This window comes from Haliotis rubra, unplaced genomic scaffold (genome assembly GCF_003918875.1).
Source record: "Haliotis rubra isolate DU_JTF1 unplaced genomic scaffold, ASM391887v1 Scf186, whole genome shotgun sequence".
Taxonomy (NCBI): domain Eukaryota; kingdom Metazoa; phylum Mollusca; class Gastropoda; order Lepetellida; family Haliotidae; genus Haliotis; species Haliotis rubra.
This window is the reverse complement of record NW_025765847.1, coordinates 1,153,776-1,180,316: the sequence shown is the minus strand read 5'-3', so window position 1 is coordinate 1,180,316 and position 26,541 is coordinate 1,153,776. Positions and strand designations below refer to the sequence as shown.

The following is a 26,541-nucleotide window of genomic DNA, read 5'->3' as shown; positions in this document are numbered from 1 at the left end:
ATCACTTACACAGCATCATGCATTCAGGGACCACCTGGTTGTGGCTGCCCTCCCCTCTCTCCAGCAGGTGCTTGACCAAAGGGTATCACCAACATTACATATCCCCGGTGTAGATTTCATTCCTTAAATCTTCTTCTTTTGAACTATCGCTATATTTTTGTCAGCATGACTAGTTGCAGAGTTTCCAAATATCCACACATTACTATCCCTTAGTCGGAACCCACTGAATAAGTGTAGGATAACAGTGAGCGAGTCATTGTGTGTAATTATACTGCAACAGTATACCAGTTATATCATGACAACTCAGCTTGGGAGGAGAGTACAAAAGTGATGCAGGTCTCAGCATTTATCACTTTGGTGAAACCCACAAGCAGATGTATGGTCCTGACAAACCTGGAAACATAACCAGGGTAAACCAGGATTAGAACCCTCAGTCATAGGTTCCTGGCATAACCCAAGGGATGCAACTCTGCAGTGATTTGCACTGTCTCAGACTGGGACCCCTGTAAGCCAACACATTAAACATGTAAATGACTTAATTGTTGAGTCCATGGTTTAAAGGAATACCATGTCATTGCATATTCTTCTCATCCGCCCCTCAGAAAATAATTTGTTTTACAATAATTATTGAAGTAAAGAATTGACAGGTTAACATATAAGGAAGAAAGCAAACAAAAGCAGTTGAGTTTACAAAACTGACAGTGGCCATTGTTTTGTCTGAATATATCTGCCCAATTCACTGTTGTCAACTTTCTCCAACAGGTGCTTGAGACAAATCAACATCAAATTCCTTGACCATTTAAAACTTAACAAGCATCACATCTTATTCTAATAAGATCTTATGAAATTACAAGAATACAGTATCAGTCTGAAAAATACACCTCCAGTTTAACAAATATAGTTGTACAATTTGCCATTAACTGCAGCATCAGAGGTAGACAAATCCTGCACTTGTCCTTGTGTTGTAAGATCCTCTCATAACCTGGCATCTGAAGTCCTAGCAGAGGTAGAGAGAGAGAGGAAAGCCCAATAACTATTGACCAGACAGCCTTTTTGACCAGCCCATGTAGTGGTGTCTAGTAGACAGTTTTCCCACCCAGTTATGGTGGTCGTGTCTAGTAGCTATTGTGTCTAATTTTCTATATCCATCTGTCATAAGCTTTCGTCACTCTCAATGGCCTGCAGATCAGGGTCCATGTTGGACGATGTGCTCTGCGAGGCACCCTCCTGGCCATCTTCCAGCCCTGCTCCTTCTTCCATACCTGAAATAGTTGAAGGGGAATAGTATCACACTTACAAGGACTCCTGTGAGAACAATACTTTCCATCTTGAGAAATCCACTGCCTTTGATTCATAAAGTAAAGCACTAAACCCAATGAAAAATGCACTGGAAATTGTCTTTCATGAAACTAATTTAGATTTCTTTGTCCAAACTGTCTTTCTCCATGGAGGAGGGTGTTACATAGCAAGTTATAGCAGTGTAATCAAAGTAAAAGTATATGTTGTAACTGAATATTCAGTAGAGGGCAGTTGTGCGCACACTGTTATATTCAGAGGATTTGGGGGCCAAGGGTCATCTGGAATCTTCTACAATGGCATGTATTTATTCAGTGCTGTATTGGTACTAGTACGTTTCGTGGAAGACATGCATCTAACATTACATCAACAACAGCTGGAGAACCAACCTTGTCCTACTGATGAGTGAGTGAGTATGGTTTTACACAGTTTTTAGCAGTATTTCAGCAATATCACAGCAGGGACACCAGAAATGGGTTTCACACATTATACCCATGTGGGGAATCGAATGCGGGTCTTCGGCATGATGAGCAAACGCTTTAACCACTAGGCTACCCCCCCCCACCCTTCTCCTGATGAAGCACGACCACTGTTGCTGCCAGGTGTACTATGTCTGACGATATTGCCACTACCATTATAAACACTTCTGTCAGTCTATTGTGTACTGACATTGTAATTACTCTGTAACAACTGGTATTGATTCATAAACCATGTTAATTTAATACAGTTGTTTATTAACATCTTTTTACAACTCGTTTCAACTTGGAAATCAACACGTAACAGTCTGGATACTTGGATATCAACCAATGTAGTTCATTTTGTTCAGTGGACCCAGATACCTACATAGCTAGCTGATTATTCCTCATGATCATCCATTCCAGGAGTGTTCTTTGTGAATCAGCCTGCCATTTATCAACTCTTTGAACAAGTTGATTTGTTTTTGTATAACTGACTGACTGACTGACTGAGTTTAGTTTTACGCCGCTTTTAGCAATATTCCAGCAATATCACGGCGGGGGACACCAGAAATGGGCTTAACACATTGTGCCCATGTGGGGAATCGAACCCGGGTCTTCGGCGTGACGAGCCAACGCTTTAACCACTAGGCTACCCCACCACCCCTGTTTTTGTATAATGCCACTGTGAGCAATATCATTGCTAAAAGACCTTGGTCAGTAAATAATCAAGTCTGGACCAGACAATCCAGTGACTGACATCATGAGCAACAATCTGGACAACTGGGACAACACACATCAAGTCAGGAACCATCACAAACTGACTCTGTAAGTTGCCTTTTAGGACAAGCATGGCTTGTTGATGGTCAGTATTGACCCAGATCATCACAAGTAAAATTTTGGGCATGATTAAGTGTCCCTGCTTACTGAAACATGCAACGTACCTGTTTCATTGAGGCGAGAGAGTGGGTCATCCTCCTCTGGGACATACAGCTTATCAATGGCCTCTTTGATCTGGTTGTTGATACCTTTAGGATCCAGGTCCATTGCCCAGGAGAAGTTCATCAATGCCAGGTGGGTGTTACCCAACTTTTTATGGACCTATATCACACAGTAAGCATGTTTTTAAACAAAATTGCTCTGTAGCTGTGGTAAAATATATTCACTTAGGTTAACATTTAAAGTGATTGTCTATGGTTATCAAAACGAACTCAGTTTGACTATTTTTAAGGGCTCTAGGCACTTTGTACGCTAAACACAGTATTGATATGTTAATCTTGTTAACTCAAGGTACGAATACACAATGCCATTTAGAAAGTGTCCAATGTAAAACGTTATATTTGGGATTACACTTTCTCAATAAAGTACAGATTCTTGTACTTTTGTTGAGTTGTGCCCCGCCTGGGATTCGAACCTACACCCTCAGAGTCAGGCACTAAATCAAAAGCACACAAAGTCAGCCGCCTAGCCCACTCAGTCACTTTGACTTCCATAAAAATGGAATCCAAACAACTGGTAGTCTATACCACAGACTTTGTGTACCCCCTTAAAAAAGTTAAAAACTTAGGTACACAGCAAATTTAACACTTGATCCCAAAGTTCCAGTATTAGACTGAGATTCATGGTATCGTCAACTAACCAATTAAATTCAAAAGGCATTCAGACATCAACTGATTCAAACAGCAATGACCAGATTCGAATTGCTTGTCAGACACCAACTCACCTTTCCAATAAGGAAATAAACAAGAGATTCCTTAGGAATGATCATTTTCAGCTCTTCTAACTCTTCTAAAGCTTCCTGAAATGAGACAATGAAGTCAGACATTAAGCAGCTTAGGAGAACAAAGGAACACATGTCGCTACATTTATCCTGCAGCTACTGTACTTACCATGTGCTTGTCATTAGCAAACATTATGGAAGCCCGGTGGAACTTGCATAGAGGATTTTTGGGATCTGCACTGATGGCTATGTTCAGAGTCTGCAGGGCTGACTCCGACTTCTGCTGGGCATGTTGCACCTGAGGAAAGTAACAGTGTATATACTGGTCACACACATCAGCTAGACTCAAGTACACACACAAAGCAAATGCTATACGGGGTACACACACAAAGCAGATGCTATACTGGGCCCATATACAACACAGACGCTATACTGGGTCCACACACAAGGCAGATGCTATACTGGGTCCACACACAAAGCAGATGCTATACTGGGTCCACACACAACACAGATGCTATACTGGGTCCACACACAACACAGATGCTATACTGGGTCCACACACAACACAGATGCTATACTGGGTCCACACACAACACAGATGCTATACTGGGTCCACACACAACACAGATGCTATACTGGGTCCACACACAACACAGATGCTATACTGGGTCCACACACAGAATGCTGGGTACACACACAGATGCTATACTGGGTCCACACAACACAGACGCTATACTGGGTCCACACACAACACACACACACAGATGCTATACTGGGTCCACACACAACACAGCAGCTATACTGGGTCCACACATGCTATACTGGGTCCACACACAACACAGATGCTATACTGGGTCCACACACAACACAGATGCTATACTGGGTACACACACAACACAGATGCTATACTGGGTCCACACACAACACAGGCGCTAGATGCACATACTGGGTCCACACACAACAACACCACACTAACACAGACGGCTATACTGGGTCCACACACAACACAGATGCTATACTGGGTCCACACACACACAGGGTATACTCACAACACAGATGCTATACTGGGTCCACCACACACAACACAGATGCTATACTGGGTCCACACACAACACAGATGCTATACTGGGTCCACACACAACACACATGATGCTATACTGGGTCCACACACAACACAGATGCTATACTGGGTCCACACACAACACAGATGCTATACTGGGTCCACACACAGATGCTATACTGGGTCCACACACAACTAACAGATGCTATACTGGGTAAACACACACACAACACAGATGCTATACTGGGTCCACACACAACACAGATGCTATACTGGGTCCACACACAACACAGATGCTATACTGGGTACACACACAACACAGATGCTATACTGGGTCCACACACAACACAGATGCTATACTGGGTCCACACACAACACAGATGCTATACTGGGTCCACACACAACACAGATGCTATACTGGGTCCACACACACACAGATGCTATACTGGGTCCACACACAACACAGATGCTATACTGGGTCCACACACAACACAGATGCTATACTGGGTCCACACACAACACAGATGCTATACTGGGTCCACACACAACACAGATGCTATACTGGGTCCACACACAACACAGATGCTATACTGGGTCCACACACAACACAGATGCTATACTGGGTCCACAACACAGATGCTGTATCCACACACTGGGTCACACAACACAGATGCTATACTGGGTCCACACAACACAGACGCTATATAACTGATGCTATTACACACACAACACAGATGCTATACTGGGTCCACACACAACACAGACGCCATACTGGGTCCACACACTGACACTGACCCCACAAAGCTACAATATCTCACTGTTAACTACTTACCACACCAACATGACACAGGAGCGCAGAACTCTGTGGGTTGATCTTTAAGGCTTTACTGAAATGGACTTCGGCTAAGCTGAATTTTTCTTGTTTGTAAAAAATCATACCAACACCATACCTGCAACAAAATATTTTCTATCGTCTGACATTTGTTCACTTTTGATAAATGTGTCACTATAGGAGATAATGGAACATGATGAACACAACTCATGTCCAATCACTATTTTGCTAATGGTCTACTTTAAAACTTACAGGAACACAATGTTTTAAATGGACCTACAAAATGTATGGGAAAATACTGTGGATGTCAACTACTACAATGGACACAAGGTCTCAATGTATGGGGAAAATACTGTGGATGTCAACTACTACAATGGACACAAGGTCTCAATGTATGGGGAAAATACTGTGGAAGTCAACTACTACAATGGACACAAGGTCTCAATGGATACTGGGATGTCAACTACTACAATGGACACAAGGTCAACTACTACAATGGACACAAGGTCTCAATGTATGGGGAAAATACTGTGGAAGTCAACTACTACAATGGACACAAGGTCTCAATGTATGGGGAAAATACTGTGGAAGTCAACTACTACAATGGACACAAGGTCTCAATGTATGGGGGAAAATACTGTGGATGATCAACTACTACAATGGACACAAACGGAGGTCTCAATGTATGGGGAAAATACTGTGGAAGTCAACTACTACAATGGACACAAGGTCTCAATGTATGGGGAAAATACTGTGGATGTCAACTACAATACACATGGACACAAGGGTCTCAATGTATGGGGAAAATACTGTGGAAGTCAACTACTACAATGGACACAAGGTCTCAATGTATGGGGAAAATACTGTGGAAGTCAACTACTACAATGGACACAAGGTCTCAATGTATGGGGAAAATACTGTGGAAGTCAACTACTACAATGGACACAAGGTCTCAATGTATGGGGAAAATACTGTGGAAGTCAACTACTACAATGGACACAAGGTCTCAATGTATGGGGAAAATACTGTGGAAGTCAACTACTACAATGGACACAAGGTCTCAATGTATGGGGAAAATACTGTGGAAGTCAACTACTACAATGGACACAAGGTCTCAATGTATGGGGAAAATACTGTGGAATGTCAACTACTACAATGGACACAAGGTCTCAAATGTATGGGGAAAATACTGTGGAAGTCAACTACTACAATGGACACAAGGTCTCAATGTATGGGGAAAATACTGTGGAAGTCAACTACTACAATGGACACAAGGTCTCAATGTATGGGGAAATACTGTGGAAGTCAACTACTACAATGGACACAAGGTCTCAATGTATGGGGAAAATACTGTGGAAGTCAACTACTACACAATGGACACAAGGTCTCAATGTATGGGGAAAATACTGTGGAAGTCAACTACTACAATGGACACAAGGTCTCAATGTATGGGGGGAAAATACTGTGGAAGTCAACTACTACAATGGACACAAGGTCTCAATGTATGGGAAAATACTGTGGAAGTCAACTACTACAATGGACACAAAGGTCTCAATGTATGGGGAAAATACTGTGGATGTCAACTACTACAATGGACACAAGGTCTCAATGTATGGGGAAAATACTGTGGATGTCAACTACTACAATGGACACAAGGTCTCAATGTATGGGGAAAATACTGTGGAAGTCAACTACTACAATGGACACAAGGTCTCAATGTATGGGGAAAATACTGTGGATGTCAACTACTACAATGGACACAAGGTCTCAATGTATGGGGAAAATACTGTGGATGTCAACTACTACAATGGACACAAGGTCTCAATGTATGGGGAAAATACTGTGGATGTCAACTACTACAATGGACACAAGGTCTCAATGTATGGGGAAAATACTGTGGAAGTCAACTACTACAATGGACACAAGGTCTCAATGTATGGGGAAAATACTGTGGATGTCAACTACTACAATGGACACAAGGTCTCAATGTATGGGTGGAAGTCAACTACTACAATGGACACAAGGTCTCAAATGTATGGGGAAAATACTGTGGATGTCAACTACTACAATGGACACAAGGTCTCAATGTATGGGGAAAATACTGTGGAAGTCAACTACTACAATGGACACAAGGTCTCAATGTATGGGGAAAATACTGTGGAAGTCAACTACTACAATGGACACAAGGTCTCAATGTATGGGAAAATACTGTGGAAAACTACTACAATGGGATGACACAAGGTCTCAATGAAAAAAATACTGTGGGAAAAATACTGTGAAGTCAACTACTACAATGGACACAAGGTCTCAATGTATGGGGAAAATACTGTGGATGTCAACTACTACAATGGACACAAGGTCTCAATGTATGGGGAAAATACTGTGGATGTCAACTACTACAATGGACACAAGGTCTCAATGTATGGGGAAAATACTGTGGAAGTCAACTACTACAATGGACACAAGGTCTCAATGTATGGGGAAAATACTGTGGATGTCAACTACTACAATGGACACAAGGTCTCAATGTATGGGGAAAATACTGTGGATGTCAACTACTACAATGGACACAAGGTCTCAATGTATGGGGAAAATACTGTGGATGTCAAATTCTACAATGAACACCATGTTTCGACATATAGGGGAAAAATTTATGGATGTCAAATTTTAAGACGTATATGGTCCTCAACAATTGGAGCCTCCAGTAATTAAACAATCCTTTCCACCATGTCTCAACATGACCAAGTATTATGTTGGAAGTACAAAACGTGACAATGAACCATGGATAATTGTTGACACAGCTGTATCCCAACATTATACTGACAACACATTACGTTAAGACTCACCAAGCATTATAGTGTCTGGGATCTGCCCTGATGGCGTTCCTGAAGTAGGTCAATGCTTTGTCCAGCTCCTCTGTGAAGACGTACTCATGGCCTAGTAGGGTGTACGCATAGGCAAATGTTGGGTCCACCTGCGTCGCTCGCTGAAAGAACTTGATAGCTACATCATGCTCCTTTTGCAAACTGAAGCAGTTTCCTGTTGCACACCATGCCTGTTGAGGTAAACAAACAACATCTGAATTCTCCTTGATCTTTCTATCTGATAAACATTCATTCTTTCTGCAGTCTTTCCTTTGCAGACAAGAACTTAGGGATCAAATGTAGGTTTGAAATACAAGTATATTTCCAAACTGACCATTTTCTGTATAAAAGTAACATAAAGATTAGGCAAAGACATCTTTGGTCCTGATAGCTTCTGGAAGGAAAATGAGTAATATCAATCTGTTCCATGAACATCTACAAAGCCCAACTTCTATAGGAAACAGCTTTTTCTTGAATGAAAATATATTGTGTATCAAGTAATTCTTTTTGCATATTTGGGCTTCTCACTAGAATTTAATGCCATATCATGGCTAATTTAGATTATACAACATGGCTAGCTGCACTGTGCAAGTTGTTCTTGAAAAGTGCAAGCTTATGGTTATGTCTAAATGCATCTCGAAGATCTATTGCATGCTCCAAAATTTCAATGTCTTTAAAACCACTTACTATTCCACAAACAAATAAGGGTGCTGGGGAAGCCTAGTGGATGAAGCCTTCACTCATCAGCCGAGACCGCATTCGATACCCTCTACACACCCCATCTGGTGCATGCTGAAGCCTCAGTGTGTTTGATGGGACAAAATTTATTTTAAGACCAATGAGCTCCCCCACAACCTCTCTTTTAAGTGCAGGGCAGCTTAAGGCCAAGGAAGATGCTAAAAACGGCAGACGCACAACTAAATTCTATTTGCAATGAATAAATGTGGTTTGTAAACTCGTTATGACAGTGAGATGTAAGTGTCTCCTCAAGAATGGCGACTAGCGCTGACAGGCTTCATCAGTTCAACATGTTTTGGTGCATAGTCGTTTGTGTATACTGTGAAATAAACAAGAAAATGGGTGAGTTACATATCAAATTCTGAGACAGGGATTTTGGCTCGAATCGAAATCACGACTTTTCGAAATTCCGAAGACCCTGCTCCAAAAGTACTGCTTTTTTTGTGCTGTATGTCTCATTTTGTAAATTCAATTGGCTTGAAATGTGTGCAACTTTAAATAGGATAAATACAGTGAGTATTGTTGAATTTTAAAACGAACCTGGTGTGTTGATCTCATTATTTTCCTTTTATATAGTACTCAAAGTTTACATTACAAGCCCCTGTGGTTACAACTGTTGTAAGTTTTAAAATGGACATTTTAATGTTCATATGTACCCCTAGGCGGACTTTTTCTGAAAAAGAATGTGCATTACTTAGACTGAAACAGGGCCCTGCTCCACCAAGCGATCATAATACAATCCTGACTCCCAAACATAAATGACCTACAACTGTCTTTGTGGAACAGGTCTGTGGGATGTAGATGCAGTGAAATCTCTAGGTCATCCCTAGCTTGCATGCTCACGTCTCACCTCTGGCGAGTTCTTGTCAAGCTCTGTGAGTTCCTGGGCCAGTGTGGAGAGCTCCACCTCTCGCTGCAGGTGCCACAGTGTCGTACTGTAGTACTCCAGCCCCTCCATGTGATACGGCTCCAGCCGACGGAGTTCCTGGAAGATCTTCTCTGCCTGTCACAACACAAACAATATAAGTTGTCCACCAATCTCACGAGTTCACAAGGGCTGATGTACCCTTTATGTTAGTTTATGTTCCCGCACATGCTCCGGTATTGCTTAGAATATCTCAGTTTACAGCTTACAACAGAAAACAAACAGGCACTCCGAGGGAGTTATTCCCCTCAAGAAATATTTCATTTGGAAATAATTACTGTAAATCATGAAATTAATGCTAAAATGCGTCTGTACTCTTCTCGCATTATTATAATGACGATTTCAGTCTGACCATGTCTACTTTTTGAGAACTTAATAGAATTCAGAAAACGTGAAATCTCTTGTCGTGTTTCATCGCCTTCAGGTTAGCATTAATCATAAAATAAAGTATATAATAACAATTACACCAATACAGGTCACTTCCTCATTACAGGTATCTCAAGCCACATGTAATTATCACTGGTTACTGGTCATTGTTTAAAGCCACTCAAGCACATCAGCCAGACCGGACATTCTCCAGCCACTTGTTTCTTGTATCTTGGTAGATGACTTGTGTCTTTCAAGTCGGATTACGCTTTATAAATGTTGTCATAAGACAAGTAGTAGCAAGCAATCACGCGTGATCAAACATGGCAGCATAATCAAAACATCGTCCAGCTCATTTCCATTCATTGCTTAACAAAGCTCAATTCAAAGTTATTTGGTAAATAACAAGTGTGAAACGCATTAAATTTAGGACACATCATGATTTACAGTATACACATCTGGAGAATGATTAATTCAAGATTCAAAACTGCAGTGGATATGTAATATGTACTGGTCAGGTAATTAAGTTTGGAACAGAAAATGCACCTTACATGTGGAGTACACAGAAAACACACCAATGGGTCTCCTGGGCAATAAAAACTCATTAAATGTGACATTACACCATTCGCCTGACCCCACACAATCAACAACATTCACTCAACATCTGATTGTAACTGTCAAATGCACATGAGCATACAGAGCACTTACACAGGACTAGAGGATCGAGGTACAGAGCCTCAAGGGGAGACAACTATATGTTCAAAACATTTATTAATAATACCGTATATTACCATAGATAAGCTGAATTTTGAGGACCAAAAAATGCACTCTGTAGAGGGGGTTCGGCTTATCTACATGTGACATTTTCATCAAACTTTTTTTCAGAGGGGTAAGAAAACTATGTATCGCTTCACATGAACAAACAGGAGAAGACGACATCAGCAAAGATGTCAAATTTGCAATTAAACATCACTAGACAAAATTATTTACCTTTTCAGTTCTAATTTGTTTTTGCTTGGCATTGTTTCATATGCAGGGATTAAAATTACCATGTGTATTTGGCTCGTATACAGAGCCAGAAATAGCAATCAGCTGTGCACGTTTTAGCCGCAATTTACAGGTTATTTAGTTAAAACATACCCAATATTATAACGAAATGAAGTCTGATGCAGAGAAACTATTATTTTACCAAGAGAAATATATTCTAGCATCGTGTCATTTTAATTGCAGGTTTTGCTTTATAAATGTAAAATGTTTATGCTCATAACTAAGGTTATACAGCACTTTGGTGTATTGCCAGATAGTTTTATGCATGGATCAATTTGACCTGTCAACGATGACGTTTCACACGATCTCGCTATTTCCACCGTGAAAACAGTTTGTTGACATGTGTTCGTGCAGCTACAACAAATATGACCTTTAGTGAAACAAAATATGTATACGCATCCATTTTCAGTCAACTGCACTTCATTTCGAGGCGTGCGCCAACGCAATATGATAGTGATTGCTGTGAATAATGCGGGCCGAAGTTATAAATATCAGAGGATAAACTTGGGCAATTCAATATGGATTTGTTGACACTAGTTCCGATGACTAACCACAAAGGAAAAGATGGGCAAATGCTTGGGGGTCGGCTTATCTACGGAACATACCATTTTGATACTGATTTTAAGGGTCAAGTTAGGGGTCGGCTTATCTACGGTAATATACGTTACTGAATACTGCTTCTTGTTGCATTGTTCTTAAAAAGACTGACAGGTTCATGCCCAAGGTTAAACGTCACAGGGCAATGCCTGACCATTAACCTGTGACCATCTACAAATGAATTGAAACAAGTGTTTGCCACTAATATGGCAATGTCCCCGCCGCTAAAGAATGGAATATTTATAACATATTTACTACTCTTTACTTTTTGGTCACATACAAGATGCCTGAAATGACTGGTGTCTGCATAATCACCCAATGTAGGCTGTCGACATTAATGAAGATACTGGGTACAATGTTTTATAAGATATCGCGTTTACATAAGTTTGAAAAGTGTTCAAAGTGTCGTGGTGACCTTGAACATAAGGTCAAGGTCACCCAAATTGACTGGTGTCTGGGTAATCCCCCAATGTAGGCTGTCACCAAATTTGAAGATATTGGATACAACAGTGCATGAGATATCATGTTAACAACAGTTTGAAAAGTGTTCAAAGTGTCGTCGTCAACTGTCGTGGTGACCTTGAAGATAAGGTCAAGGTCAGCCAACTTGACTGGTGTCTGGGTAATCACCCCATGTAGGCTGTCACCAAATTTAAAGACACTGGGTGCAACAGTCCATGAGATTTTGCGTTAACAAGAGTTTGAAAAGTGGTCAAAGTGTCGTGGTGACCTTGAAAATAAGGTCACGGTCACCAACATTGACTGGTGTCTGGGTAATCCCCTAAAGTAGGATGTCACCAAATTTGAAGACATTGGGTACAACAGTTAATGAGATATCGCGTTAACAAGAATCGGGACATACGTATGTACCGACGCCGATGAATACATAGTCCCCGGTTCCGCGTTGTGGCGGGGGACAACAAAACAAGATCATGTCCTGTGTAACATTTATAACTAAGAGTTGCAAAACACCACCTCAAGACATACACACTTGATTCATTGAGCAACTTGCTTAAGGTTATCTACCTTTTGGTAAATTGCCCCTTCAAAGAAAGCTCGGCCCAGTTGAGACAGCACCCAGCCTGTGTTGTACTGGTGCTCAGGCAGATCGGAGAACTGTTCTACAGCCTTGCGACAGTCATACTGAGATAGTGACAGATACGCCTTGCCCAGGGCCTGCAGGAGATTCAAGATACCCGCTGAAACAGAACATTGACATTTTACACAAACAGAGAGTTACCGAAACATGGCATTCTTTTGAAGATACATTTCTGATATTTGTATCTGGAAAGCAACATCGAAAGAAAAACAATTGGGAGATAAACGCCTTAAGTTCCAAATGATTTCCTGTGCTTCAAATACTCAATAACACCCAGGAATTGTCCAACACATGATGTTTATTGACATTGCAAACACAAAAGTAAACCAAACTCCACACTCGTTTTTCAGTCTGCGCTCATTGACATCAAGCATTGAAGTACCATTAGCCGGACGTTTCGACTGGTTACCATAATAGCATTTGGAACCACTTGTAACATCATTCCGACTTCATGTCACAATATGATTTGAGTGACGTCACCACTGCAGACTACTGAACAATACAACTGTGTGCGATATTTGTACGTATTAATAGTCCTGCAATTTCAGGGAATCAAATATCATTCGATCATGTTTTCCAACAAATCAGATTAAAGAACACAGTGACTTTTGGTTTACAATCAAGTTTATTTTGATGTTTACATAATCCTTATGAAAATCACAGAGTTGCACATCATGTCTTCAAACAACACTGGTCATATCACCTGGACGTAGATGTAGGAGTGAAGTAGGAGCATTGAATATGTAATAGTGTGTGACATAGATAGTACTTACCTAATGACAAATGTAGTGGCACTAAATATGTAATAGTGTGTGACATAGATAGTACTTACCTAATGACAAATGTAGTGGCACTAAATATGTAATAGTGTGTGACATAGATAGTACTTACCTAATGACAAATGTAGTGGCACTAAATATGTAATAGTGTGTGACATAGATAGTACTTACCTAATGACAAATGTAGTGGCACTAAATATGTAATAGTGTGTGACATAGATAGTACTTACCTAATGACAAATGTAGTGGCACTAAATATGCAATAGTGTGTGACATAGATAGTACTTACCTAATGACAAATGTAGTGGCACTAAATATGTAATAGTGTGTGACATAGATAGTAGTTACCTAATGACAAATGTAGTGGCACTAAATATGTAATAGTGTGTGACATAGATAGTACTTACCTAATGACAAATGTAGTGGCACTAAATATGTAATAGTGTGACATAGATAGTACTTACCTAATGACAAATGTAGTGGCACTAAATATGTAATAGTGTGTGACATAGATAGTACTTACCTAATGACAAATGTAGTGGCACTAAATATGCAATAGTGTGTGACATAGATAGTACTTACCTAATGACAAATGTAGTGGCATTAAATATGTAATAGTGTGTGACATAGATAGTACTTACCTAATGACAAATGTAGTGGCACTAAATATGCAATAGTGTGTGACATAGATAGTACTTACCTAATGACAAATGTAGTGGCATTAAATATGTAATAGTGTGTGTGACATAGATAGTACTTACCTAATGACAAATGTAGTGGCACTAAATATGTAATAGTGTGTGACATAGATAGTACTTACCTAATGACAAATGTAGTGGCACTAAATATGTAATAGTGTGTGACATAGATAGTACTTACCTAATGACAAATGTAGTGGCACTAAATATGTAATAGTGTGTGACATAGATAGTACTTACCTAAGAACAAATGTATAGACATTAAATATATAATTGCGTATGACAGAAATAGTACTTACCTAATGACTGATGCTGCATCTGTATAATTTGGGTTTGTGTGGGTGTGTCAGAAGTCAAGGATGGCTTGCTGTCAACAGACAAGTCACTCTTGTTGATTTCATTCAGTTCTTGTTGTGACTTGCTCAGTCTCGTCTTGGACTTCCGACCTACTGCCTTCGGACTGGCAAATCGGGATTTTCCTTGACTTTTGTTGTTTTCCTGAAGGAAACACATACAAAACCTGCATCAGAGAGAGGTAATTAAAGACAGCAACTAGTCTTATATTCAGTATCTTTGACGAACTATCAATAAAATGAAATATGCATTACCTTCACAGAGCTTGAATTTCCAAACAACCGTGAACTTCTTCTAACATTTGGAATATTCCTGGAAAGAATATAAAACTCTCATAAAAATGGAGGTGGCAAGAAATGGAGCAAGCATGCAATTGAAAATTGTCATGGACAGAAATGTAAGATTACAGTAACTGTCAGTATGAACAGATGATCCACAGGTTGATGGTACACAACCAGTCATTATTACACTCATAAAATCTAACAAAGGAAAAATCTGACATTGAAATTCAATTCTGAGGTGAATTGGTGTGTGGAATTGCTACCTTTTCTTCAGTATGGATGCTGACAACGTGCCTTTGTTGTGTGTTGGCATCTTAACAAACTAGTCAGGGTTATGTCAATGACATAAAAAGAAACATGATCATATTTCAATATCATACAAATACTATCAATGTGTTATGACAGTTGTTTTTGTGGGATAGATAAGTAGGCATTTTATGTATTTATACCAATATTTCTGATTTAAAGGTTTGATTTACAGGTATCAATCCAAGAAATGATAATGTGATTGCAAAATAACAGACATCTCACCCTGTCTGGTTAGAAATGTCTCTTGTATTGGCAGTGTTCCCAGACATACTGAATACTGGAGGCTTTGGCATCTGGTTTTGATTGTGACTTCTCCGTGTGACCGGCTGCAAAATAGTTAGGGAAACATTAACTACAAATAACAAATCAGACATTCAGCTGGCCTCAGACCACAGTTACCCCCCTAAAGTTTTACCATGACCCGGAGTGAGTGAGTTTAGTTTTACGCCGCTTTTAGCAATATTCCAGCAATATCACTGCAGTGAAAACCATGACCTGGAAGCGAAATAGGAGAATATAGTGCCTTGTTTAAATGGGCTGTTCTGTGTGTGCTATTTTTTCAGGGTGACTTGTAGTAGGTTAAACAAGAATAATGAAAGGTCAGACATTGTACTTTATTGCAAAATTTGTTTGGTCCACAATCTGCACATGGTATTGACACCAGCCTTCCATGATTTGACCCCAAGTTCAAGGCTGTTTAGTGTGTTTCGGCTCGAAACTTCTGGTGACCATTGTTGACAGTGGATACAGCAAAACTGAGATGGCCAATCCAGGCCAATATTTTTCCGGTCAAGTGACAAGTGGCAGGTTGGTCAGCAAGCAACGGGAGAACCGATATCAATTATGGTGGACTGGCATCTCACTGTAGATAGCAAAGAAGGAAAATAATTGTGGTCTGAGGCCAGCTGTGCAATTGAACCTATTTCTTGAAAACCTTGAAACCTGTTTCCTAACAGCTAATGAGAGTATTACCTTCTTGCTGGGTGCCTTGGGATCAAGTGTCTGTTGTTCACTGTAGGACACAGGGCTTGGTGTGATGAAGGGCATGGTGCTGTGATCCATGGGGCTAGGCGTCTCCAGGGGCAGAATACCAAAACTACAGCAGCAACAGAACCATTACACTAACAACCAATACAGTGACATCAACAAAATCATCACAGTCACATCAACACAAACACCAGTTACTGAAACACAAACGTAACAGTTACCATGGTAACAGTCACATACCATGGTAACAACAAATCATCACAGTCACATCAACACATAACACCAGTTACACAAACACACAAACAACACAATCATCACAGTACATCAACACATTTACCAAAACACAAATCGTACATCAGTTACCATGGTAACACCATGGTAACACAAACACATAACACCATCACACAAACATAACAGTTACCATGGTAACAACACAATTATCACAGTCACATCAACACATAACACCAGTTTCCGAAACACTAACATAACAGTTACCATGGTAACATCATCACAAATATCCCAGTCACAGATACACAAAAATCAGTTACCTAAACACCAACATCAACGATCACATCACAGTCACATATGGACAAACTTCACAGTTACATTAAAATAAAGTTTGTGGCTGGCAGTCATGGGTACTTACCGGGGAGTGAGTGGGCTGTGGAACAGAGGTTTACTGTAGAGGCCCCTGGAGATGACAGACTGTGTCCGGGGGTGACGCGCTGTTGTGGGGGCAGAGGGAATGTCCACCATAGGGGGCTCTTGATTCTCGGGGGTCATGGACTGGGTCACACAGATCTGAGGGGTGGTCAAGATCACATTACCCATATCTGCACTACCGTTATGTAGGGACCAAACACAGGATGAACAACAGGTCTGTGTAAGCAGCAAGATCACAACCTATCTGTACTACCATTATGTAGGGACCAAACACAGGATGAACAACAGGTCTGTGTAAGCAGCAAGATCACAACCTATCTGTACTACCACCGCAAACACAGGATATGTAGGGACCAAACACAGGATGAACAACAGGTCTGTGTCAGCAGCAAGATCACAACCTATCTGTACTACCGCAACAGGTATGTAGGGACCAAACACAGGATGAACAACAGGTCTGTGTCAGCAGCAAGATCACAACTATCTGCACTACATCTGCACTACCGCTATGTAGGGACCAAACACAGGATGAACAACAGGTCTGTGTCAGCAGCAAGATCACAAACACCAACATCTGTGTGCACTACCCAAACACAGGATGATGTAGGGACCAAACACAGGATGAACAACAGGTCTGTGTCAGCAGCAAGATCACAACCTATCTGTACTACCGTTATGTAGGGACCAAACACAGGATGAACAACAGGTCTGTGTCAGCAGCAAGATCACAACCTATCTGCACTACCGCTATGTAGGGACCAAACACAGGATGAACAACAGGTCTGTGTCAGCAGCAAGATCACAACCTATCTGTACTACCGTTATGTAGGGACCAAACACAGGATGAACAACAGGTCTGTGTCAGCAGCAAGATCACAACCTATCTGCACTACCGCTATGTAGGGACCAAACACAGGATGAACAACAGGTCTGTGTAAGCAGCAAGATCACAACCTATGTACCAAACACAGGGGGACCAAACACAGGATGAACAACAGGTCTGTGTCAGCAGCAAGATCACAACCTATCTGCACTACCGTTATGTAGGGACCAAACACAGGATGAACAACAGGTCTGTGTCTGTGTCAGCAGCAAGATCACAACCCTCACTACCGTTATCCAAACACTGACCAGGTCTATGTAGGGACCAAACTACATGGGGATGAACAACAGGTCTGTGGTCTGTGTCAGCAGCAAGATCACAACTATCTGCACTACCGCTATGTAGGGACCAAACACAGGATGAACAACAGGTATGTAGCAGCAAGATCACAAATCTGCACTACCGCTATGACCAAACACAGGATGAACAACAGGTCTGTGTCAGCAGCAAGATCACAACCTATCTGCACTACCGCTATGTAGGGACCAAACACAGGATGAACAACAGGTCTGTGTCAGCAGCAAGATCACACCTATCTGCACTACCATTATGTAGGGACCAAACACAGGATGAACAACAGGTCTGTGTCAGCAGCAAGATCACACCTATCTGCACTACCATTATGTAGGGACCAAACACAGGATGAACAACAGGTCTGTGTCAGCAGCAAGATCACAACCTATCTGCACTACCGCTATGTAGGGACCAAACACAGGATGAACAACAGGTCTGTGTCAGCAGCAAGATCACAACCTATCTGCACTACCGCTATGTAGGGACCAAACACAGGATGAACAACAGGTCTGTGTCAGCAGCAAGATCACACCTATCTGCACTACCATTATGTAGGGACCAAACACAGGATGAACAACAGGTCTGTGTCAGCAGCAAGATCACAACCTCACCTTTATGGCCAAACTGCTCCCATCTACACACATTCTGCATCATGTACACCCGGAGCACATATGGCTTCACACCCTATCTGCACTACCATTATGAGATGGGGGTGAGGACATCGGTGATGTTCTGTGACATGTTGTGGGTGTTGGTGGGCGGGGCTGTGTGCTGGGGCACCTGGAAGACCTGGCCAGGGTCAACCTTCTCACCTGTCAAACGGAGATCAGATAGTAACAAGCTAACATCATGTAGAGAAGACAGATCAATGCCATCAGTGCTCACTCCAACAATGTCAACAATTGTGTCATGCTCTAAACCATACATTGAAGTTGACCAGTATTGCATTGTATCAAACATACTTACGGAAGATTTAAACACATCAGACATCCGCGGTACATGAAACACATCAGTCATTACAAAAAGCAGCCTGGCACTGGTTCTAAATAGCAGATATGGGGACATGTTCACATGTCAGTAGGTTGGTGGGACATTGAAAGATCACAGAGACCAGGCGGTTATCATTAGCTGCACCGCTGGCCATAACTCCTACCATCTCAGTTGAGTAATGTCACTATGAGAACATGACTGGGGCAGAGGTTATCATCAGGTACTCTGAGGAGATATTACATTTCTTTCAATGGAATGAAAAGATAACAACACTGCCTGACTGACTGAGTTTGGTTTTACGCCGCTTTTAGCAATATTTCAGCAACATCACGGCGGGGGACACCCAAAATGGGCTTCACACATTGTACCCATGTGGGGATTCGAACCCTTGTCTTCGGCGTGACGAGCCAATGCTTGAAAACTAAAACAAAAGCACTCTAAAAGACAAAACAACTCACAGGCAGTTATTACCAGGAGCACTTACCAAGTTGGCACAACCTTTCATATGACTTCCACAAAAGGGGATTGATTCGAAGACTTTTCCTGTAACATTCCGCAGCCTTCTTCACACGCTCTGTTTTACTGAAAGCAAGTATGAGTGTAACATAAGTTTACAATCATCTGGATATATGACATGTACAATTAAATCAGGACCAGACACTCTAGTGAGCAATAATGTATGCACAACCAAGTCACCAAGCCAAACCACATGATCTAACTAGCCGCCTCTAACTAATGTCTCTATGTGAGTTGGGTAATCATTTACTGCTGTGTTGAATACATCATAATCATGAAGGAACAGACAGAGTTGTCCAAACAACTTCTATCAAACCTGCCAGGACAGACACACTGTTGGAACAGACTCCCCCTTTAAGACCCATGTGCTCTGCAATTGCTAGCTGGGACATGTAGTGGAGAGTGAGAGCATTAATTCATGGAAGGTGAAATGGTGTGCAACGTCATGTTCAAGATTACTGCACATAGAGATGTACATGCATTTGCATCTGACCTCCTGTACTATGCCAGATAAATGCCAGTTTTATAGTGCTATTCCACAGAGATGATGGATAACATGGATATGTCACCATGACATACTGTACTGATGTCAGTTTAATGCTGGGCATTCATAACATTCTCACTTATAGTCTGTTTGTGTTTTTCAACAAACCTGGGACTTTCTCTACTTAGCAAATAGAACATTGATAGACACTAGTGGTGTTCTGATTAGTTGAAATAATCGAAGATTGGTCGAAGTGACCAAACGACCAAGCAATCGATCACATTTTCTCATAATCGAACACAAACAATTTTGGAACTACTGTTTTAGTGTTTGAAACATTTGACAATGGAACATATCCTATAAGTTGTCAGGGCCCGGAAACGTGTTTAATTCTTAGAAAACTCACTTAACTGAAAAGTCATGACTGAATATTTCTTGAAGACTCCAGAAAGTTAATGTTCATGATATATTACTCATCACTTTAAAGTAGCAAGTTGCATCATGTTATACATATCTACAATAACAACCTGTATAGGGAAATCTTAAAAATGACGATAACCAATTTTTTTCGATGATTGTTCATTGGTAATGAAGCAATCATCAATTGTGAGATTTCAACCAATTCCCAACACTAATAGACACAATAGCACATACTGTCTTCACAGCATGACACAGGCTCGGCTACTTCACTTACCTGTACATGTTGCCCAGGAGAGAAAAGACATGGCAAGCCATGTTGCCGAACTCATTCTCGATTTCGTCTAGAGACTTGCACCGACTGAGAATGTTGCCCGCCAGTGTATCCTCAGCCTCCGCATACCTTCAACACAACACATTTGTACACTGGAATCCAAAACCCAGAACATCTGTTGGTGATAGATAAACACCTTCCATTAAGTTAATCCACCATATCACAATACATGATAAGACCTAAGAAACCAATCTAGTTCCTCATGGTCCTGCAATGTGTCCAATTTATGGGGACATTCCAAGGTATTTGTCATGTTGTACTCCCCTTTTGTTACAAAACAATACAGAGTACTTGAAAATACATTTGTCATCCCAAACTAGGAGATACCAAGCAATATCTCCTAGCACCTTAATGAAATATATCACAATGATTTGCAGGCCACTGAAATGTAATTGGTTATCTTCATGTCAAAATCAAACGACATTACCAATCTCTCTGCCACTGTAGCTGGTGAAATGTACTTCTTACAACTCAAGGAATTGCTTATTACTTAAAAAAGTTGGAAGATGGAAGTTGGAGGACAAATAGCATCTCTCTGGAGTGGCTTTTATCATTATCTGTATCAACATTTGTAAATAAAAGATCAAAATTCCTCTGCAAGTGTCTTGAGTTAAACTTTTATCTAAAGGTGCTGACATCAAAAGACATCTCTTCATGTATCAAACACATGGAACATTTACAGTAGTTCCCCCCAAAAGTAAGTGAGTGAGTGAGTTTAATTTTACGCCGCACTCAGCATTATTCCAGCTATTTGGCGGCGGTCTGTAAATAACTGAGTCTGGACCAGATAATCCAGTGATCAACAGCATGCGCATCGACCTGCACATTTTGGGACCAAAAGGTAAGACAAATCTTACATAGTTAATGATTTTTTATTAATCTTTACACACACCTACCCACCCTATTTCTAAATAAAACTGGTATAATAAGACACATATTGTTTAGACCGCCCCAAATCAAATGTGCTTTGGTAAAACTGCATTGTGGTGGATGTGTGTGGATGAAGTCCTTACTTCTGGATGTCCATGCAGCACTTGGCCATCAGGTACTTGCACTGAGGGGTGGGGCAACCCCGCTTCTGGAGCAGCATGTATGTCTGGATGGGTCTGCCTGACCGGTAATAGCATGTTGCCAACAGGTGAAGCGCCTCATCTGACGACACTGGAAATACACCATTGAAATATAAGGAGTGCCAAACTGAATTTTACTGTAGCTTTTGATAATTAACTTAAAGCCAGATCTGCAATATTACAACCACATCATGCATATTGTCACGGTGTGGGGACAAGTCATTTGTGATGTAGTCTTGACAGGCTAGGTACGGTTTAATCTACAACTATACTATATTGTCTGGGTGTGGGGACAAGTCATTTGTGATGTAGTCTTGACAGGCTAGGTACAGTTTAATCTACAGCTATGCTATAGTCATGCTCTGTGAGGAACTTTTGGAAAACTAACATGAAACAGCGGCATAAAAACTATCAATCAATGACATTCTCATGATTCTGTAAATTCAACAGTATCAAAATATCATGGACAGTTAATTTATGTAAACACCATATTGAACATGTTTTGTCCAGCACAGAATATCAGCTGCAACTACAGTAGTTCTTCCCTGTTATTGTTTATATCATAGTAATAATGCTAGTTTGACTAGCATAGTTTGATCAATATCATCATCTCAACTCACCTTCGGCATACAGCCTCTCAGCAAGGAATGTGGCATCGCTGTAGGCATAGTGATTCAAGGCATCTAAGATGGCAGCCTGAAAATCAAAAGGCTTTATGTATATTTTGATCACTATTTTTGTCATTCCCTGTTGATACATAATGGGTAACTAATTTCTATCAGGATCATATGATGTGTATCTGTCTCTAAGTTTAATTTACATTCTATTCGTATGTTCAATTGATGCTAGTTGAATGAACCAAAGTTAACTATGATTTGAGTGAAAACCCGTCCTGAACCGAGTCATTTCGATAGACCAGGTGAGTTAACTTCAAGTCTTATATACAACTGAAACCATGGTAACACAGGAGTGTCCTCAAATACCTTTCTCACTCAGCAGGCATGTTGTGAGAATCAGCATACTGACATTACTGACAAGAGCAAACTGAAGTCAGCTGTTAGTTTCATTGAGTGACTGTATTCAACAAATCCCAATCTGTTCAACATGTCAGATCTCTTGATTATTATACACCACTCAACATTTGCTAAGAACCAAAAATGTCATCTGCATTGAAAGAAGTTGGCCTTGTCAGGTTTTGGATAGTGCATTATCAGGATGACATAATTATCTGCACGTGCAGTAACAAACCAAGTCATTGAATCTGACAACCCAATCATATTTGGTTGCCTTTTATGACCAGCCTAGGATGATGGGTAGCTGGTCTTGCCTGGAATCTCCACAGGGATACCAGCACAGGCAGCTTGGGAGGTGTCTAGTTTAACAGGGCAGGATTGTTGATTTACAGGTTTTCCAGAAACAAAATATCTGGTGCCAGTTGTTAAGGAACATGTATGAAAGTGTGCCAGATTGGTTCCTTTCATCCAAGCATGTCCGACTGTACAAGACATGTTTTCCTACTTTTGTAATGATCATGATTGCAAAGCATTTCTGGCAAACGTGAAAATAATGAAAAATGTGTACATTTTGTAAGAACATATTAATGAGTGAGTGAGTGAGTTTAGTTTTACGCCGCACTCAGCAGTATTCCAGCTATATGGCGATCTGTAAATAATCAAGTCTGGAGCAGACAATCCAGTGATCAACAGCATGAGCATCGATCTGCGCAATTGGGAACCGATGACATGTGTCAACCAAGTCAGCGAGCCTGACCACCCCGATCCCGTTAGTCACCTCTTACGACAAGCATAGTTGCCTTCTGTGGCAAGCATGGGTTGCTGAAGACCTATTCTACCCCGGATCTTCACGGGTCGTAAGAACATATTAAACAGATATACAATCCATGTAATGTGACAAAATGTGGTTCACGTCTGGCTCAAGCATTTTTGTAGATTCACAAACCAGACCCTCATAAGAACCGACGCATAGAAACTTCTGGATTTTTTCAAATATTTTTATAATTGCATCTTATTTACAAAACTTAATAAACAATGTTGAGTTTAGCAATAAAGAAAATTTATTATCACTGACTGACTGTGCTGATGATTTGCTCTTGTGAATAAGGTCCAAGGAAACATTTTCGATTTTGAAGTTGTTTTTTAATCGAATGACAAGTGAGGATATGTATATCATGTGACAGTCATGTACTAGCAAGGTTGACTCATCTAACATAGTCCGACTCCTAGTAACTTACAATGGTTGCAAGTCATGCCAGAAGTCTATCATCTGGGGAAATGGCTGATTTTGCATACCACTTGTTAAGTTTGAACACATTTATGCCTCGGACAAGGCAAGCTTTGATATTGACGTAGATTATAAGGTGCTGAAGTATTAATTTGGCCCCTTTAAGTCATGCTTACAAAATGATGTAGACTTGGGCCAAGATTTTCGAAGCTCTCTTAGAGCTAAGATAGTTGTAAGTTAATGTTAATGTATGCCACTTACAACCATCATGACACAAGGAGAGCTTTCAAAAATCAAGGTCTTGATGATGTATTATCAGTTAGGTTAATTTTAATCAAGCTCACAAAGTGGACACAATTTATGGCTAACAACTTATATAGATCCTCTTACTGTCATCCAAAATTCAGACATGAAAGCAAATAGAAGAGAGACTGGTAACAAAATATATGATCTTATTATAAATAGGATTTTCATAAAATTCTTAGGAATTGGGACATCTTATTCCAATTGTTGGAACTTTTACTGTTACTTGCAGTAAACATGGGGCCAAATATTGGTTGGTTCATTTGTTGTTTAAAGCCGCACTCAGCAATATTTTAGCTATATGGCAGCGGTCGGTAATAATAGAATCTGGACCATGTAATGGGATACGATGACATGTCAACCAAATAGTCTCAATCAGCATGCCAACTGTAATCTTCAAACATATGAAATACTCATAGTCATAATGAAGCGTTGAACAATATTTTGGTTAAGACTTCCTTAAAAAGTTAGCTATTCAAAAATACTTTTTCAAAATTCCCCATCCATAATCAACATCATTAGAACATTGACTTCTGTGAACATTACAAGTGAGTTACCATGACATGTTCACTCCTGCATGTACAGCATGTCAATTCAATAGACAAGTTTAAGGATAAGTTTCAAGTTCTTACAATGACTGTTTACATATCATGTTCATACTTGCAATAGTATAAAAAGGTGTTCATTTATTTGAATTAAGAAAACACTTTGAAATTATAAAGTCTAAGGGCAAAACAAGTACTTGAAAACATTAATGCTAGTGTTGTTATGCAAAAGAAAACAAATATAAAAAAGTGGATAACTACTATTCATGAATTACATTTTAAAAACACACTTCATAGAAATCGACATAGTCTTGATCCTTCAACAACCAATTAATCAGATGCATGCACTACAAATAACAGATTCAGAGCGATCTGTTTCGATATTTACAAGTTTAGGGCGACGGCTGCTTGACAGGTGCCCTTTCGTTGCAACAGCTGTGTTGGGACGACACCCGTTTTATCATACATAGATACCAAAACCTACACCAATAAAAAAAATAAAATGTTGATCTCCCCCACGTGTTATTGTCACCAAATTACCACATTTGACCTCCACAAGATATGAAGAACAACCCGCATAACCTTCTAACGCGAAATCATAACAAAGATGGGCATACGCCATTTTCTATTTCATAAATCAGAATGTTTGTCACCGATTTTCGTTGCTATTGCAACTACGGAGAAAGAACCAGTGGCATATATGCTGACAAAATACACTACTAAATATATCAGTATTGCTACATAAAGCTTAAATAATTTGCAATTACCTGTACTGGCTCTTGTAAGAGCATTTTGGTTGTCTGTGTGTCACTGGCAGCTCATATCCCAATGTAGACCGCCATGACAGTTAACCTCGTTTTGGTTTGTCTTGCGAACGAAGGGGGTATTCCTACCAACCAATTACTGTCCATTATCTTTGAAAAGCTTCACATGGATTAACTTAACGAGACACTGTCACAACACAGTAAACGCATGTTAATACTGACATTGTTCTTAATTAAAGGACATGTTTTGTCAGTGAACAGTTCTTAAATTGTTTAAATCAGTCATTGTTTGAATTTGAACTGTGTTGACATTGTGTTCAGTCCCAAACTGGCACACATGCGCTCGTCTCCAAGGTAACGTCATAAATGGTTTGCAGCGTTTGTTTAGCGTTGGGTAGAATACAACCTTGTTTAGAACTGTGTTAGAGAAGGAACGAGAACTATTCATGTCAATATACTGATACATGGCCAATGCAAATACATGTAACAAGGCTTGTTCAAAATTCCTATTTGTTGAGTATATTTTGCAGAAGTTTACACAGTGCACATTCTCTCTTTCTCACCCCAGCTTCCCTCACTCAAGGATGCGTATGATCATCTTAAGTTGATATTTTGTGTAAACATTGTGAA

At 40.3% G+C, this 26,541-nt stretch overlaps 1 protein-coding gene across 1 annotated transcript; it reads right to left on the bottom strand.

Moving 5' to 3' along the window:
* Positions 1–136: 136 nt before the first annotated feature.
* LOC124273925 (cell division cycle protein 27 homolog) lies at positions 137–26,016 on the bottom strand. Its single transcript, XM_046709267.1, has 19 exons — positions 25,915–26,016; positions 22,679–22,754; positions 22,002–22,149; positions 20,932–21,057; positions 19,722–19,819; positions 18,948–19,059; positions 17,054–17,245; positions 16,393–16,516; positions 15,643–15,746; positions 15,085–15,142; positions 14,776–14,974; positions 12,927–13,099; positions 9,816–9,968; positions 8,210–8,418; positions 5,364–5,481; positions 3,641–3,769; positions 3,475–3,549; positions 2,696–2,852; positions 137–1,262 (listed from the first exon to the last, which is right to left on the bottom strand). Exons 1-19 carry the CDS (start codon positions 25,936–25,938, stop codon positions 1,153–1,155), a joined length of 2,385 nt encoding a protein of 794 aa, XP_046565223.1. The 5' UTR covers positions 25,939–26,016; the 3' UTR covers positions 137–1,152.
* Positions 26,017–26,541: the final 525 nt, after the last annotated feature.